We start from the raw sequence: 14,526 nt of genomic DNA, 5'->3' as shown, positions 1-14,526 counted from the left end.
TATGTGGGAGTGTTTTTGTTTTTTTTTGTTTTTTTAATGTGTGACTGTCAGAGAGGGTGTGTCTGTGTGAGTGTGCGTTGTCTAATTGCAGAACGCACATCACCTGAAGCTGCCGAGCCTGGAGTGCAAAAGAGGCAGAACTCTCTCTCTGTCGCTGATCCTGGTGAAGACCCAGCAGTACCACAGCCTCGTCGTGTGCCGCCCGAGCAGTGTTTGTCTTAGTCCTTGTTGTGCGTTTGATTTTAGTTTGTCCTAGCCCTGTGGTGAGTATCGGTGGGGATTACGTCATCCTCTGTTTGAGAGGATTGTTTTGGTTTGAAATTGATTATTAAAGTGTCCTTTATTACAAGGACTGTTCTTTGTTAACCCGTACTTTAGTTTACTCTATTAAATACATAATTTATCACTTCTGTTTTTTTTCCCATCTTTAATTACCACGTTTACCACATTCAATTACCACAATATGGTAACTCAAATTACCATATTGTTAGTCCTGACTACCACTATAGTCTCTCAGGGCGTAACACTGCGCCTCAGTCCAAATGCTGTGCCATTATTTCTGCTTTGCTATTTCCTCAGGCAGCTGTTGTCTTTTTGTTTGGAGATGAAAATCGATTTTCATGACACATGAACAAGCTGGTGCAGTCAAATCTATTTTATTCTCTATTCCACTCATGTTGCATGGAGAACAAAGAACCTAAAATACTAACAAGTGACTGTCTTTGAAGACTTTGGAGCTACATCCTCTTCATTCTTCATGGGCTTTCTGTATAGAGGGAAGACAACAAATTATTAAGGTCCATTCTTCCTTTGACTATTACTCAATTCCCAACGCTTCCCTTATTTTGAATGATCGCAGACCTTGGCGCCGGTGTCGCGGCTCTTTGCTCTCATCTTGTTGACTTGCGACTCTGCAATGTCAGCCCTCTCCTCGGCCTCCTCCAGCTCATGCTGCAACTTGCGCACCTTGCCCAGATTTGTGTTGGACTGCTCCTCCTTGAAAAAAATAATGGATACAAACATTGGCAAATGGCCATCTGGCACACTTGACGAATTACCCGCCGCCAGGGTGTTGCGTTTTCACTCACGGCCTCTTCTGCTGTCCGCTTGTAGGACTTCACTTTCAGCTGCAGCTTGTCCACCAGGTCCTGCAGACGGCTCAGGTTCTTTTTGTCCTCCTCCGTCTGTTGAATAAGGACGTGCTCCTCATTACGTCTTGGCTTACATTTGGATTGATGCTTAGCCCTATTGTGGAGTCGCTGTGAATGTAGTTCACACCTGGTACGTTAGCTCTTTGATGCGCCTCTCGTACTTGCGTATGCCTTTCACCGAGTCACTGCTTCTCCTCTGCTCCATGTCCACCTCACTTTCGAGTTCTCTCACCTTGAAAAGAGTGAAAGGACAGAGGTGGCTTTTGCAAATTCTCAAAGGCCAAAAGGTGCAAACGGCTGTAGACGGTAATAGAAGTGTAATGAGGAACGGGTAGTGGAGTTGTAATTGAAGTGCTCACCCTGGACTCCAGCTTTTGCACCTGCTTCTTGCCACCTTTCATGGCTATCTGCTCAGCTTCGTCCAGCCGGTGCTGCAGATCCTTGATGGTTTGCTCCATGTTTTTCTTCATGCGCTCGAGGTGAGCGCTGGTGTCCTGCTCCTTCTTCAACTCCTCTGCCATCATGGCTGCGTCGGTTATGGCCTTCTTCGCCTTTTCCTCTGCGTTGCGGCACTCCTGCACCGCCTCCTCCACCTCAGTCTGAAGCTGGGATGTGTCAGACTCGAGCTTCTTTTTCTGGTTCAGGAGGCTGGTGTTCTGTCAATTCAAATCAATTCAATTGATTGATCAGGGACCGCACAACAAATATCGGCAAAATATGCTATTGCTACAGGATTTTTTTTTAAGCACGTGGCTAGAAGTGTCATGAAATTCAGAGACCAGATGGAAATGGGACAATAGCTGTTATTGAACCGGGTTTTTTGTTGAGGGCAACAGTTGGAACCAGTAGTTAGCTTGATGAGTTGGATCAGAAACTATCTTTCCTGCTATTGTGATGGTGCGTTTACGGTAAAGGGAAGCTAGTGATGGGATGGGGGTGGCAGTGATTTTTGATGCTTTTTTTGATTATGCGCTGAAGTTTACTCCGCGATTAACCGCCCAGACTGTGACAGATGAAGTAAGGACTCTTTAAAGGATGGCTGTATGGAATCAGAGGAAGAGTCTGCCAGAGATGGATTAGTATTGGATTGGCTGTTTGATGATTTGACAGGTATTTTCATACCATTTGAGTGCATTACTAATGTGGGTTACGAGGAATTTGTACGAGTCTGTGACGATGATGGATTGTCCAGATAAGATGTCATGAGTGCTTTTTATTGTAAAACATGTATGCAATTCAATCCATCATAGCAGGACATGGCTACAGACCTGAGAGTGCAGCAGCTGGACTCTCTCCGAGACATCCAGCAGTTCCTGCTCCGCCAGCTTACGGCTCCTCTCGGTCTGCTCCACCGCCGACCGTAGCTCGTCAAGTTCCGACTGCAGCAGGTTGTTGCGTCTCTCCACGATGGCAATGTTCTCCTTCAGATCGTCGTTGCCCCGGAGAGCATCGTCCAGCTGCATCTGAGATTCCTGCCCCCCAAAAAAATAGCATTCCGTTGATAGAAAGAAACAAATTGAGCGATCTCCAAACATCCAATATCACCTGAACTTACCTTCAGATGGGAATGGACCCCCTTGAGCTGCTTCTGGGCCTCTGATGCCTGCCTATTGGCCTGGCTCAGTTGGATCTCCATCTCATTCAGATCTCCTTCCATCTTCTTCTTCAGCCTGAGAGCCTCATTTCGGCTGCGAATCTCAGCCTCCAGGGAACCCTGCAGGGTGTCTATCACCCTCTGAGAGTTGCGCTTGGCTTGCTCAATTTCCTCGTCCTTCTCGCCCAACTTCCGCTCGATGTCGGCCTTCACCTGGTTGAACTCCAGCTGAGCCCGGAGGATCTTGCCCTCCTCGTGCTCCAGAGAACCCTGCAAGAAAAGTTTTTGGCATTGGACAAAGCGTTCTTTCTGACTAAGACGAGAGCTATGAGAACATAAACTTCTCCCACCTCTGCCTCCTCCAGAGCAGTTTGTATCTCAGCCTTCTCCTGCTCCAGCTGTTTGCGGATCTTCTCCAGCTCATGGATGCTCTTTCCTCCCTCGCCAAGTTGCTCAGTTATATCAGAAATTTCCTCTATCAATAAAAGAACAAGTTAAGAAAATACATCTTTTCACCGAATTCACAAAACATTTTCCCCTTGCAGACCTTGCAGATTCTTATTTTCCCGCTTCATGGTCTCCAGATGGTCCAGAGACTCCTCATAGGAGTTCTTCAGCTTGAAGAGCTCAGTGCTGAGAGAACGAGCTTCTTTCTGAGCAGCCTCCAGCTCAGTCTGGGACTCCTCGTACTTCTGCTTCCACTCAGCAAGGACCTGGTGGGGCGGCATTGAAAATTAGATTGTATACGGCTAATCCTTATATTCTGTATTTTTCCCTGTCATCACCTTGTCAAAGTTCCTTTGCTTCTTATCCAGAGCTGCAGCAGCAGTATTTGATCTCTCCACGTCCACCATGAGATCTTCAATCTCACCCTGAAGCCTGTGTTTGGTTTTCTCAAGCGAGGAACACTTAGCGTTCGCAGCTTCGACAGCCTCCTCCGCATCCTGCAGACGCTGGGCCAGTTTCTTCCTGTTGCGCATGGACACGTGACAATAATTCTCAGCCTTATCCAAACACTTGTTTTCTCTCCTAGTCGACCGTTGCTCTTACTTTGCCTCTTCCAGCTCCTCTGTCCTTTGGATGGCATCGGTTTCGTACTTGGTTCTCCACTGAGCCACCTCTGAGTTGGCCTTGGACATGCTGCGCTGGAGCTCAGCTTTGGCCTCCTGCTCCTCTTCAAACTGCTCCCTCAGCAGTTCGCAGTCGTGACGCGCAGACTGCACCGCATGGGCAAGTGCATTCTTGGCCTGCAAGGTGATGATGATGCTTGCTTAAAAAAAGGCCCTTTCGCAAAGATTTATTGAAACACGGTTTATTGCGATAATGGGTACCTTGACTTCCTCTTCAAGTTGTCTCTTGAGGTCTTCAATCTGCTGAGTGTAGGATTGCTTCCCTCGGGTCAGCTGAGAGACCAGGGAGTCCTTCTCCTCCAGCTGTCTGCTGAGCTCACCTGTAAAATACAGACGTGTGTAAAATGTCAGTTGCATTCATAATGCCCTACGTGGAATTGGTAAATAAATCCGTTTACCATTTTCTGTCTGAAGCTTTGCTTTTTGCATTGTGAAATCATTGATAGATCGCTGGTTTTCGTCCGCTTTTGTCTTGTATTCACTCATCTGATCCTCAAGCGAGCGGGACAGTTTCTCCAGGTTGGTCTGAAATGAAGTATTTGTACATTTGCATTGACTCAAATTGGAAGATGAACAATGCATCATCATCTGCTTATCTAAAGTTTTGCATGAATGATTTGGCAAGGCACTAGGAACAGTCCTGAGCCCTTTAGTTGCCATTTTTGTAAATGCTGAATCGTATCTCGCGTTTTTGTTTGTTTACTTTGGTTTTGATGATCTGCTCCATGTTGGAGACCACGTCATCCAGCTCCAGTCTGAGCTCACTCTTTTCCTTCTCCAGCTTTTGTTTGACCCTCTGCAGGTTGTCGATCTGCTCCCCCAGGTCGGCCACGGTGTCTGCGTTCTTCTTTCTCAGCGTGCCGGCCGTGGCTTCATGCTGCAGGGTGGCCTCTTCGAGGTCCCTGCGCATCTTCTGGAACTCGGCCTCTCGCTTTTTGTTCATCTCTATCTGGGCGGCCGTGGCTCCTCCGGCCTCCTCCAGCCTCTCGCTGATCTCCTCCAGCTCTCTGGCCAAGTCAGCCCTCTGTTTCTCCACCTTGGCACGGGTTGCTCGCTCGGCCTCCAGTTCCTCCTCCAGCTCCTCAATGCGAGCCTGGGCAGCATTTATTGGATAATTAAAGAAAAATCTTTTCCAGAGTCTAAAAATACGAACTTGTTCAGACGGTGCATGTACCTGGAGCTCTTTGAGCTTCTTTTGGAGTTGCATACCCATGGCTTGTTCATCCTCTATCTTGCTCAGTAACTGGCTGCTTTCAAAGTCCTTCCTTCAGTCAGTGAGAAGATGTGACACATCAGTAAACAGCTTCTGATGCACCAGACTTACAACTGCAGAGGACCCATCTTACTTTTTGAGCTTTTCCTCCAACTGCTGCTTGTCGTTCTCCAGATCCATCACATTCTCTTGGCTTAACTTTAAGTCGCCTTCCAGTTTTCTCTTGGCTCTCTCCAGGTCCATTCTCACTTTCTTCTCTTGTTCCAGTGACCCTTCGAGCTAACAGACGAGGCGTCCCAAACATCTCAAAACTCAATGAAACATTTTACGACATCCATCAGGGTTTAATAACTTATAACATGATCTAAAACGGCATCCTAAGATCATCTTGAGCCTTGCCGGAGAGCTCTCGGCACAAAGGAGGGCTGACCAGAGTAGGGGGTCTGCTCTGTGTTGCCTTTAGATGTGCTATTGTACTTAAAAGTTGTTTGAGTGATTGATAACTGTCAATCAAAACATTACATTAAATGACTTACGTCATCAACCTGCTGCTCCAGTTTGGTTTTAGCTTTGGTTAGAGTGTTGACTTTGTCCTCCTCACTCTGTAAGTCATCCAGTGTCTGCTGATGAGCCTCCTGAAGTGCCTTCTTCTCTTTGGTCAGCTTGGCAATGATTTCATCCAAGGCAGCCATTTCCTCAGTCAGGTTTTTAACCTAAATGAACATCTCGTGAGAAGCGCTTCTTGAAATCTAATTATGAATAATTAACAAACAATGTTTAGGTTTTTTTTTTTTTTTTTTTACCTTGTTCTCTGTGGCATGCTTTTCTTTTTCCACTTTAGCCAGAGTCAGCTCAAGATCATCAATGTCCTTTTTGAGTTCTGAACACTCGTCCTCCAGCTTCCTCTTCTTGGCCGTCAGCTCGGCGTTCATCTCCTCCTCATCTTCCAGTCTCTCTGTCAGCTCTTTGGCTTTGGCCTCAAGCTGGATCTTACTTTTGATCAAACCCTCACAGCGCTCCTCAGCATCTGTAAGGTTGTCTTGTTCCTGCACAGACCATTATTATCACTGATAACGTCTGTGAATATAAAAGCATGTTACCTGATGGTTTGATGGAAGGCCGGTCTTACAGATTGGACTTGGAGTTGCAGGTCATTCTTCTCTTGGAGAAGGGTGACCATTTTTTCCTCCAGCTCCTTTTTGCGGGCTTCGGATTTAGCATAGGCCTCTTTCAGCTTCAGAAACTCCTCCTTCATGTTTGCCATCTCTTTCTCGGTCTCAGCTGATTTCAACAGAGGTTTGATTTTGAAGAACATCTTCATCCAAGGCCAGTTTTTGACACCCATGAATGCACGAATGTTCCACTGGATAACCAATAGGGAATCCCTGAAAACAAGTGTGTACTTCATTACACTTTTCTTTCCCTTGTCTTGTCAGAGTAAATTTAAAAGCAAATGCAATGTTCCAACCTGCGCTCAACAATTTTCTGGAACTCAATCCTAGCAAGGAGTCCTCTGGATCTCGCTTGAATTCCAGTGATAATGAGAGCCAGACGATCGTCTCTCATCTCTTCAAGAAGACCCAAGAGACCAGCTTTGAAGAAGACCTGAAATTGCCATAATATTTTCCAACCAAGAGATTCAGACCCCAACAAAAGTTTCCACTCTTTTTGTAACAGTTCAGTGTGTGATCATTCAACCAACCTTGGTGTGTCCAAGTTTATACTGCTCATGGTCAATGTCCAAAGAGCCTAAAAGCTTCTCTGCTCCTTTCTTGTTGTCAATGAACTGTCCCTCTGGGATAGCATTAGGGTTCAGGATGCGGTATCTGTGACAGACATTTAAAAAAAAGAAAACAATCAGAAGACCCTTTAAAATGTTGTTTTGCTTCAAACCACCACAGATAAAAATAACATTTTAGAGTGCAGCAGAAGAAATGTTAAGAAACGGCTCAGTAAACTCTGCTCCTTTTGCCTTTGTTTGAAGTCTCCATATTGGATCCTGTTGGGGAAGCCCTTCCTGCAGATCCTGATGCCCTCCAGTACGCCGTTACAGCGCAGCTGATGCATGACCAGAGGATTCTCCATCGCCCCCGGAGTCTTGGTCTCGTTGGGGATTAAACAGCGTACAAAGTGTGGGTGGGTTGACCGTAAATTGGTCATCAGTTTATTCAAGTTCTCCTGTTGATTGGGAAAATGTCTTTAATAACCAATTCATGAGGCCTTTAACATGGTCCACGTTGTTGGTATATCATACCCTGTGCAAGGCGGACACAGTTTGGAAGGAAGAACCTTTCTTCTTTCCTCCCTTTCCTCCCTTTCCTCCTGACTCTTGAGCTTAATGTGAAAGATGAGGAAAGATCAGTGATGTGGCTGCACAGATGCTGTTCAGTTCTGTTGCCAGATGTATGCCTGACATAAGTCTAAAGTGCTTAGGAAACCATCCATCTGGCTGCCTAGCTATCTCACTACAACATTAAAAAAAAGATTACGGTAATTACCTCCGTCTGAACCGGCGTACCCAGCAAACAGAATACCCAGTAGCTTCAGGTTAGACTTCTGATACAGCCCAACCACAGTCTCGTTCAGCGGGTCCTTGTTCTTCACCAGCCAGTTGGTGATGTTGTAATCGACAATGCCGGCGTAGTGAACCAGGGAGAAATGGGCCTCTGGTTTTCCTTTGATAACCCTGGGCTTCTGGAAGTTAGGACTTTTCCCCAAGTGGTTGTCATAAAGTTTGGCTTTAAATGTTGCGTCGCTGGCTTTGGGGAACATGCACTCCTCTTCGAGGATGGACATGATACCCATGGGCTAAAAAGAGGGAATTGTTAAAGTGACTGAATGTTAAGTGTTTTAAGGCACGGGTCAAATTTGGATTGGGGAATTGCGTTCATCGCTAACCTTCTCAATGAGTTCGATGCAGGCTGCTAAGTCCATGCCAAAGTCAATGAACTCCCACACAATGCCCTCCTTCTTGTACTCCTCTTGTTCCAGAACGAACATGTGGTGGTTGAAGAACTGCTGCAGCTTCTCATTAGTGAAGTTGATGCATAATTGCTCAAAGGTGTTATACTGGGGAGACACGTTTAAAAATAAATCTTAGACAAAGTACATTTAGTAACCCAATGTTCTCGAAACACTTAGTACTCACATCAAAGATCTCAAATCCAGCAATATCCAGCACACCAATGAAGTACTGGCGAGGTTGCTTGGTGTCCAAGGATTGGTTGATTCTCACCACCATCCACAGGAACATTTTCTCGTACACTGACTTTGACAGGGCACTGATGGAGTAGTTCACCTAATTGCATAAAATCAAGAAGAAACAAAACTTATCCCACTTTTTTTTTAATCGACCAATGAATTGATTTTTTTTTTTTCTTGCATTTTTTTTTTTTTTTTTACTCACTTGCTGCACATTCTGCCCTTTAGTGACCCACTCATTGCCTACTTTAACTCGGGGGTGGCACAAGCCCTTGATGAGGTCAGCAGAGTTCAAGCCCATGAGATATGCACTTTTATCCACATCTGTTGGAAAAGTTGTTGTGAAGGCACACATTTTCTTTCAAAATGAGGAAGAGTTTCAATGGGTTATTAATTGTATACGGCTGTTCTAATGTCGTCTAGCAAGAAATATAAAGAAGATGACAATGTTTTGCGTTAGTGGTATCGCTGGCTTCTACTAATGGTCCTAATGTTGCCCCACCTTCTGTGCCATCGGGCTCAGCTTGCTCCTCTCTCTGCTTCTGCTTAAACTTCATGTTCCCATGGTGCATGATGGCGCCAGTCAGCTTGTAGATGCTGTTCTTCTCCTCTTGGGTGAAGCCCAACACATCAAACGCTTCCTGAAGTTACAACATTGGATTCATTTAGCTGTGAACAATGTGGAGATGTTTTTTATTTTTATTTTTTTTGACAAATGCTCTGTTTTATTCACATCTGTAGCCATCAGCTCCTCTTTGTCGTCAATGGATTTTACGGTTGTCTCTCCTTGGGAGATGTAGCTGTAGTCATAGGGGTTGTTGGTAATGAGCAGCATTTCTGCCAAAGGGAAAAACAAATACCTTAGCTCTTGTTGCTGTTGGAGATTCCTTTACGCTTGATCCTGTTTGTTACATCCATTACTCACCCAGCAGTTCAGGTTTCTGTTGGGACAGAATCTGGTAGAAGATGTGGTAGTCCCTCTCAGCCTTCAGCTGATAGGTCACCCGGGACTTCTCCAGCAGGTCTGAAATGACACAAATTGCACTTACAATGTGCAGAAGGGAACATTTCTGCCTTTGTGAGTTCTGCCGCGTGAACTTACATGTTTCGATATCAGCTGAGGAGAGTTTCCCACTGACTCCAAAATGGATACGGATGAATTTACCCTGTGATACGAAAATAAGGCTTCGCTCGCATCATCACATACAGTATATATATATGCACCGCTTGATCATTCCTGACTTACAAATCTGGAGGAGTTGTCATTTCGGATAGTCTTTGCATTTCCGAAGGCCTCCAGGGCGGGATTAGCCTGGATGATTTGATCTTCCAGGGTGCCCTAAGGATTACAACAAGTTCTGGAATTGACTAACACTGAATTTCTGAATTTGCTTGCATTGAGGGCAGAAGAAAACGGACTGTATGTAACCTTTTTCTCTTGGCTAGCGTCCTTCTTGCCAGCGACGGCTGCAATGCTGGCAAAGTACTGGATGACCCTCTTGGTGTTGACAGTCTTTCCTGCACCAGATTCTCCACTGCAATTGAATCAAAGGCACAAACTCAGTGTGCCATGCAAAGAAAAATACAACCACTGTGAGTCCTTTAACTTACGTGATGAGAATAGACTGATTCTCTCTGTCTGTAAAACGGAAACAAATTATTTGGTTGGAAGCGTTCCCATGAGATGTTTTCAACAATGATCGGCAGCGGCTTTACAACCTGCCAACATGTACTGGTACGCGTTGTCAGAGATGGAGTAGATGTGAGGGGGAGCTTCGGTCCTCTTCTTCCCTCTGTAGGCGTTGACCACGGACTGGTCGTAAACCGGCAGCCACTTGTAGGGGTTGACGGTGACGCAGAAGAGCCCCGAGTACGTCTGCAGTCACAGTCACACGGATCAGTCTGGGTTCGTTGGACTACCAGAGGCGACCGAGATTCAATTCGGCGCATCTCTCGTCTTCACTCACGTAGATCATCCACGCTGCGTAACGCTCTTTGAGGTTAAACAGCACGGCGGGTTCGTGGAGGAAGGTGAACATCGCCATGTCCTCGATTTTGTCGAACTTTGGCGGGTTCTGAGGGTGGATGTCAACCTCCTTATGGGTCACAGTCTGAAATAACACGTCACACGAAATGGTTTAGTACGTTTGTGGTCAATGGAAAGTTAATTTTAAAGTTTTGTTTTCAAAGTTTTGCTCTCAGGGTACAAGTTGAAACAGCTGTGCCAAACCTTTATCGAGGATAAATAAACGATAAATCCACGCTAGTAAGTGTAATGTGCGCTTACTTTTCCAAACTCCGTTTCAACGGTGGCTTTGTCGCCGTCTCTGCTAGTGACTCTGGCTTTCACGTACTCCACCTCGGGGTCGGGAACGAAGCACTCCCTCTTGATGTCGAAGACCCGAGTCTGCGCCTCCAGACGCTCCCTGTCCGACTTTCTCAGGAAAGGAGCGGCGGGGCCGAACTCCGCCATGATGGAGTCACTCGACATCTTGAAAGCTATGAACCAAGAACTTGAATTTGAAAGCTGACCTGTGCAGTCTGATGGGGGGGGGGGGGCTGACTTTCTATTATTTTTTATTATGTTCGTAGTCAGGAAAGTCATTAGAATTGGTCTTGAATGGTTGGGATCTTGAATTGAATTGAATCGAATTGAATTGAATTGCAGAGCTCCAAACGATGTCACATAAGGCATTGATGCTCTCTATAGGTTAGTGACAAGACCCCCCAGACAGATGCTGAGACCACCTTGTTTTTGTCAACTTCCAAACATGCGGAATGTCCAACAAAACATTATTTCCTTGAAGCCTAAAGTCCAATTTTTGGTGGGAGGTAATAAACAGAGGGCTAAATTTGCTGTTTTCTGGAGAAAGATTTTTTTTCTTTTCTTTTTTTTTTCTGGATTTGTCAATTTGATGCATGATGCACCGGGATGTTAGAATGAAAAAATGAAAAAAAGGACATTTAAGGAGGGGTTTACCTGATTTCTTGTCCCTTTATCCCTCAGTTAATGTGGTGAGATGGAGTTCTAGAAGAAAAAAAAAACCCTGATTACATTTAATTAGTTGAAGTCAGGAATTAAGAAGTCAAAAGTGGAGTAAATCAATACTTACCCGTAAGTGACTTGTTCCTCTCTTTATTTGTCTCCCTGAAGCCCTTCTTTTATACATCCAGGAGGCAGAGCTTGGAACTGCAGCCACCCAATGAGTGAGGGGCAGGGAAACCACGGACGCTGATCAAAAAAAAAGGTTGCATCTGTATTTGGAGACAAAGGAGCGGACAACAATAACCCTTGCAAAGTAATTGGCTTGTGCACTCAAACTTGTCTTCCGTCCCTCGGGATCATCTATTTTTGAATCGCCCTTCAAGTAATCGAGGGCGCATGCAATCGTTTGTTGTTCTTATCTTCTTTTTTAATGTATTTTAGTCTTTGTGTTTTTAATAGTTCCAGTCTTCATTCAATCGGTTTCCTCTGGAAAACTGCTTTTCTAATGATATATCAGAGGTTAACGTTGTTTTTAACTAATTCCATAAACGAATTTATTTAATTATGCGATTAACGGATGGACCATTTCTAATGCAACAGTGCCCGATGGTCAACAGCGAGACACAGAACCCTAGCCTGTCTTCTCTCGCCCTCAGGGATAAAGACAAACTTCTGAAGTTTTGAAGACCCATCTTGTTTGCCTCCCAGCGGACGTCGAGCCCACAACTCCTCCGTCTATAATAAAAGATGACAGCTGCCCCGATGTCAACGGCTTCAGCGCCTGGGGCGCGGAGAAATACTTTCGGGTCATACGGAACACTTAGCGCCTGCCCCCCTTACGTACACATTATTAAGGATGAAGGGTCAAGCGTTTGCCGTAACCGCCACATTAGCGGCGGCGGACCTCCTCGCGCCGGGGGTTTACGGGTGTCGGACCGCCTTGACGGCTCCTCAAGAAGCGGACGGGCAACTTTTGAACTTGACGACTTCGCACTTCGCAGGTCTTGACAGTTGCCCGTCTGCGCGGCATACCGCCCGTCGATGCGTCAAGGGCAGCACTGAGGCTGCCATTCCCAGCTGTCTTGTGGCCTTCTGCGGCCGGCGCTGGTGATGAAATCGGGGGGGCCCTCCGAGACGTGGAAAGTGAGAGTCACAAATGTGGTCATAGCTGAAATGCTTTAAGGTTTTGTACCTGCAGGTTTGACATCTTTTGGAGTAATAAAATCAAAGCAGGATATGATCGTAATTCAAATGTGTATATAGACATATATAATGATTTATTATTATTATGATTATTATTATTTTTTTATTATTATTATTATTATTATACATCATATTAGATTTAACTTTTATTTTTTTGCAGCACAGTACAACTTGTGTCCACTGTTGTTTTCCATTCACAGACTCCTGAGCACACTGAGTTCTCATATACGGATGTCTTCAAAAGCAGCGACACAGTGGACTGAGAGGTGTTTATGGCACATTGTCTTCCGTTTGTCCTTGAGCTCAAAGCAACCGCGTGACGTTCGCGGAGCCGTCGCCTTAAATGCCAGCGGAGCGGCGAAGCACATCGCAAAGACCTGAGTGACGGCTGGGATTAAAGATAGACTCACACCCGTTCACACCAGGGAGGGGCGGCGTGAGGGCGGGGGGGGGGGGGGGTGGGGGGGAGTCTTCTCTTTGAGTTTTTTTTTTCTTTAGCTGGGTGGCTGTTTCCTCTGTTAGACCTTTGGAATAGCACACGGACTGCCTTTGCACCGTGTTTAACAACAATTAATGTTTTGTTTTTTCGTGAAGGCCAGATGGCGAAAGCTTGTTTTCTTAGATGAACTCAATAGCCGCGTAATGGAAAGGACAGGACAACACATGTTAAGTGTGAATAACTTCACGGCCGCAGCTGTTGTTCTGATCAGGCTGGGGTTACTATTGTATATGCTGGCACTTGTGGCTACTTTAATACTGTAACCCCACACTCCTTCTTGTTGGCATTGGCATGATTTCCTTCGGTTTACCCTTGAGGACAAAGATAAACTCGTGACATTCCTTTTTTTATTCCTTGCCATCATCACGGGTCCGGTGACTTCACTGAGGTGACAGTGTGACCGACTTGTTAGGTGACTTATAAAAATAACCCAAAAAAATTGTGCCTCTGATCAGGGCTTCACTTTTGTGTATGAGAAACGCAATTAGGGCTCAGAGAATAACAATAGAATAACAAATGGCAACAAAAAAAGAAGTGACGCCTTCACTGATTGTTTAGTCCTTTGGTTTTTTTGCTTTTCTACTTATGTGCTAAAACAGTCTGTTGTGGAAAGTACCTCATGTGGAACGACAACATCACTAAGACCATTAGTGCCTTATCGAGACCCCCCCAGCCCCAACCCCCCCCCCCCCCCCCCAGAGGGTTATGGACTCTGAAACTCCTCGTAGGTTTATTTTTACTCCCCTTTCAAAAATGTAAGATCCACCAAAGCATTGTTTTTAGCAGGAAGCTAAAAGCAGGTAGTTTTGTGGGTGACTCTAGTTTGTTTGTTTGTTTTCTATGGACTGGCTGCACAAACGTTGTCCTAAATGAGAAATTATGGTCTTTAAAAATTGTATGAAATTGGACCTTTTAAAGGTAGCTGCTATTAACTTCATCCCGAAGATAACACCCACCTCATTAGCCTAATGGTAAATATGACGTTCTCACGTATTTGAAGCCTCTTGGATTGCAAGGGAATTGTTTCAATGCAAGTGGTGCGGTCCCCGCCAGTTGCTCCTGCAAGTGTAAAGCCGTCTACAGGGTGATAAATTCTCTGAGACAGAGTTGCGAGTGACATGTCTTGCTCCAAGACCCCTGCATAGCGTGCTAAGACCCCGCTAACACTTGACACGTCCCTTCGCAGATCCTTGAGTGCACTTGTTAGTCACATTAGCACCGGTGGCACCCCTGACCGAAATGACTGTATCGTTTTTCAGACAACGCAAGGGGACTCACAGTTGTTTGTTCAAGAAAAACTTGATCATGTCAGACTTTTAAAGAACCATTAAGCTTGTTAGCAGTGTTTTTGCTTGTGCTTAACAGCAGCCATAATGCTAAACATAACGTCACAAACAGCAAACAATGTGAAATGTTGCATTATACTGTATGTGGTTTTCACAGTTACATGCATTAGAATAACTTTGCTCGCATTTAAAGTAGGGCTGTCGGCATTAACGTATTAATCGGGATTAATTAAATACAATTTATAACGCATTTTTTATTTTTT

At 45.2% G+C, this 14,526-nt stretch overlaps 1 protein-coding gene across 1 annotated transcript; it reads right to left on the bottom strand.

The window, feature by feature from the left end:
* Nucleotides 1-840: 840 nt before the first annotated feature.
* Nucleotides 841-11,324, bottom strand: LOC142880865 (myosin-7-like). Its single transcript, XM_076014833.1, has 37 exons — nucleotides 11,270-11,324; nucleotides 10,577-10,788; nucleotides 10,257-10,400; nucleotides 10,009-10,165; nucleotides 9,901-9,928; nucleotides 9,719-9,824; nucleotides 9,536-9,628; nucleotides 9,392-9,455; nucleotides 9,215-9,313; nucleotides 9,023-9,126; nucleotides 8,792-8,930; nucleotides 8,495-8,613; nucleotides 8,237-8,386; nucleotides 7,987-8,157; nucleotides 7,587-7,896; nucleotides 7,343-7,416; nucleotides 7,061-7,266; nucleotides 6,791-6,914; nucleotides 6,557-6,693; nucleotides 6,218-6,473; nucleotides 5,892-6,134; nucleotides 5,625-5,801; nucleotides 5,222-5,367; nucleotides 5,050-5,140; nucleotides 4,579-4,968; nucleotides 4,274-4,400; nucleotides 4,077-4,195; nucleotides 3,796-3,992; nucleotides 3,531-3,714; nucleotides 3,293-3,458; nucleotides 3,096-3,220; nucleotides 2,707-3,015; nucleotides 2,420-2,623; nucleotides 1,511-1,807; nucleotides 1,279-1,383; nucleotides 1,089-1,184; nucleotides 841-996 (listed from the first exon to the last, which is right to left on the bottom strand). The coding sequence occupies exons 2-37, from the start codon at nucleotides 10,778-10,780 to the stop codon at nucleotides 841-843; spliced, it is 5,817 nt and encodes a 1,938-aa protein (XP_075870948.1). The 5' UTR covers nucleotides 10,781-10,788; nucleotides 11,270-11,324.
* Nucleotides 11,325-14,526: the final 3,202 nt, after the last annotated feature.

This window comes from Nelusetta ayraudi, unplaced genomic scaffold, assembly GCF_046127955.1.
Source record: "Nelusetta ayraudi isolate G7.1 ecotype Tasmania unplaced genomic scaffold, CSIRO-AGI_Nayr_v1 ptg000174l, whole genome shotgun sequence".
Taxonomy (NCBI): domain Eukaryota; kingdom Metazoa; phylum Chordata; class Actinopteri; order Tetraodontiformes; family Monacanthidae; genus Nelusetta; species Nelusetta ayraudi.
The sequence above is the reverse complement of the archived record's forward strand: the minus strand, read 5'-3'. Positions and strand labels throughout refer to the sequence as shown.

Excerpts from the sequence above, each read along its gene's own strand:
- LOC142880865 (XM_076014833.1), bottom strand. The coding sequence starts at position 10,780 with ATGTCGAGTGACTCCATCATGGCGGAGTTCGGCCCCGCCGCTCCTTTC. Across the intron at positions 9,314-9,391 it reads CTCAGCTGATATCGAAACAT|ACCTGCTGGAGAAGTCCCGG; the intron begins GTAAGTTCACGC and ends GTGTCATTTCAG. Across the intron at positions 3,715-3,795 it reads GAGGAGCTGGAAGAGGCAAA|GAAGAAACTGGCCCAGCGTC; the intron begins GTAAGAGCAACG and ends CATGCGCAACAG.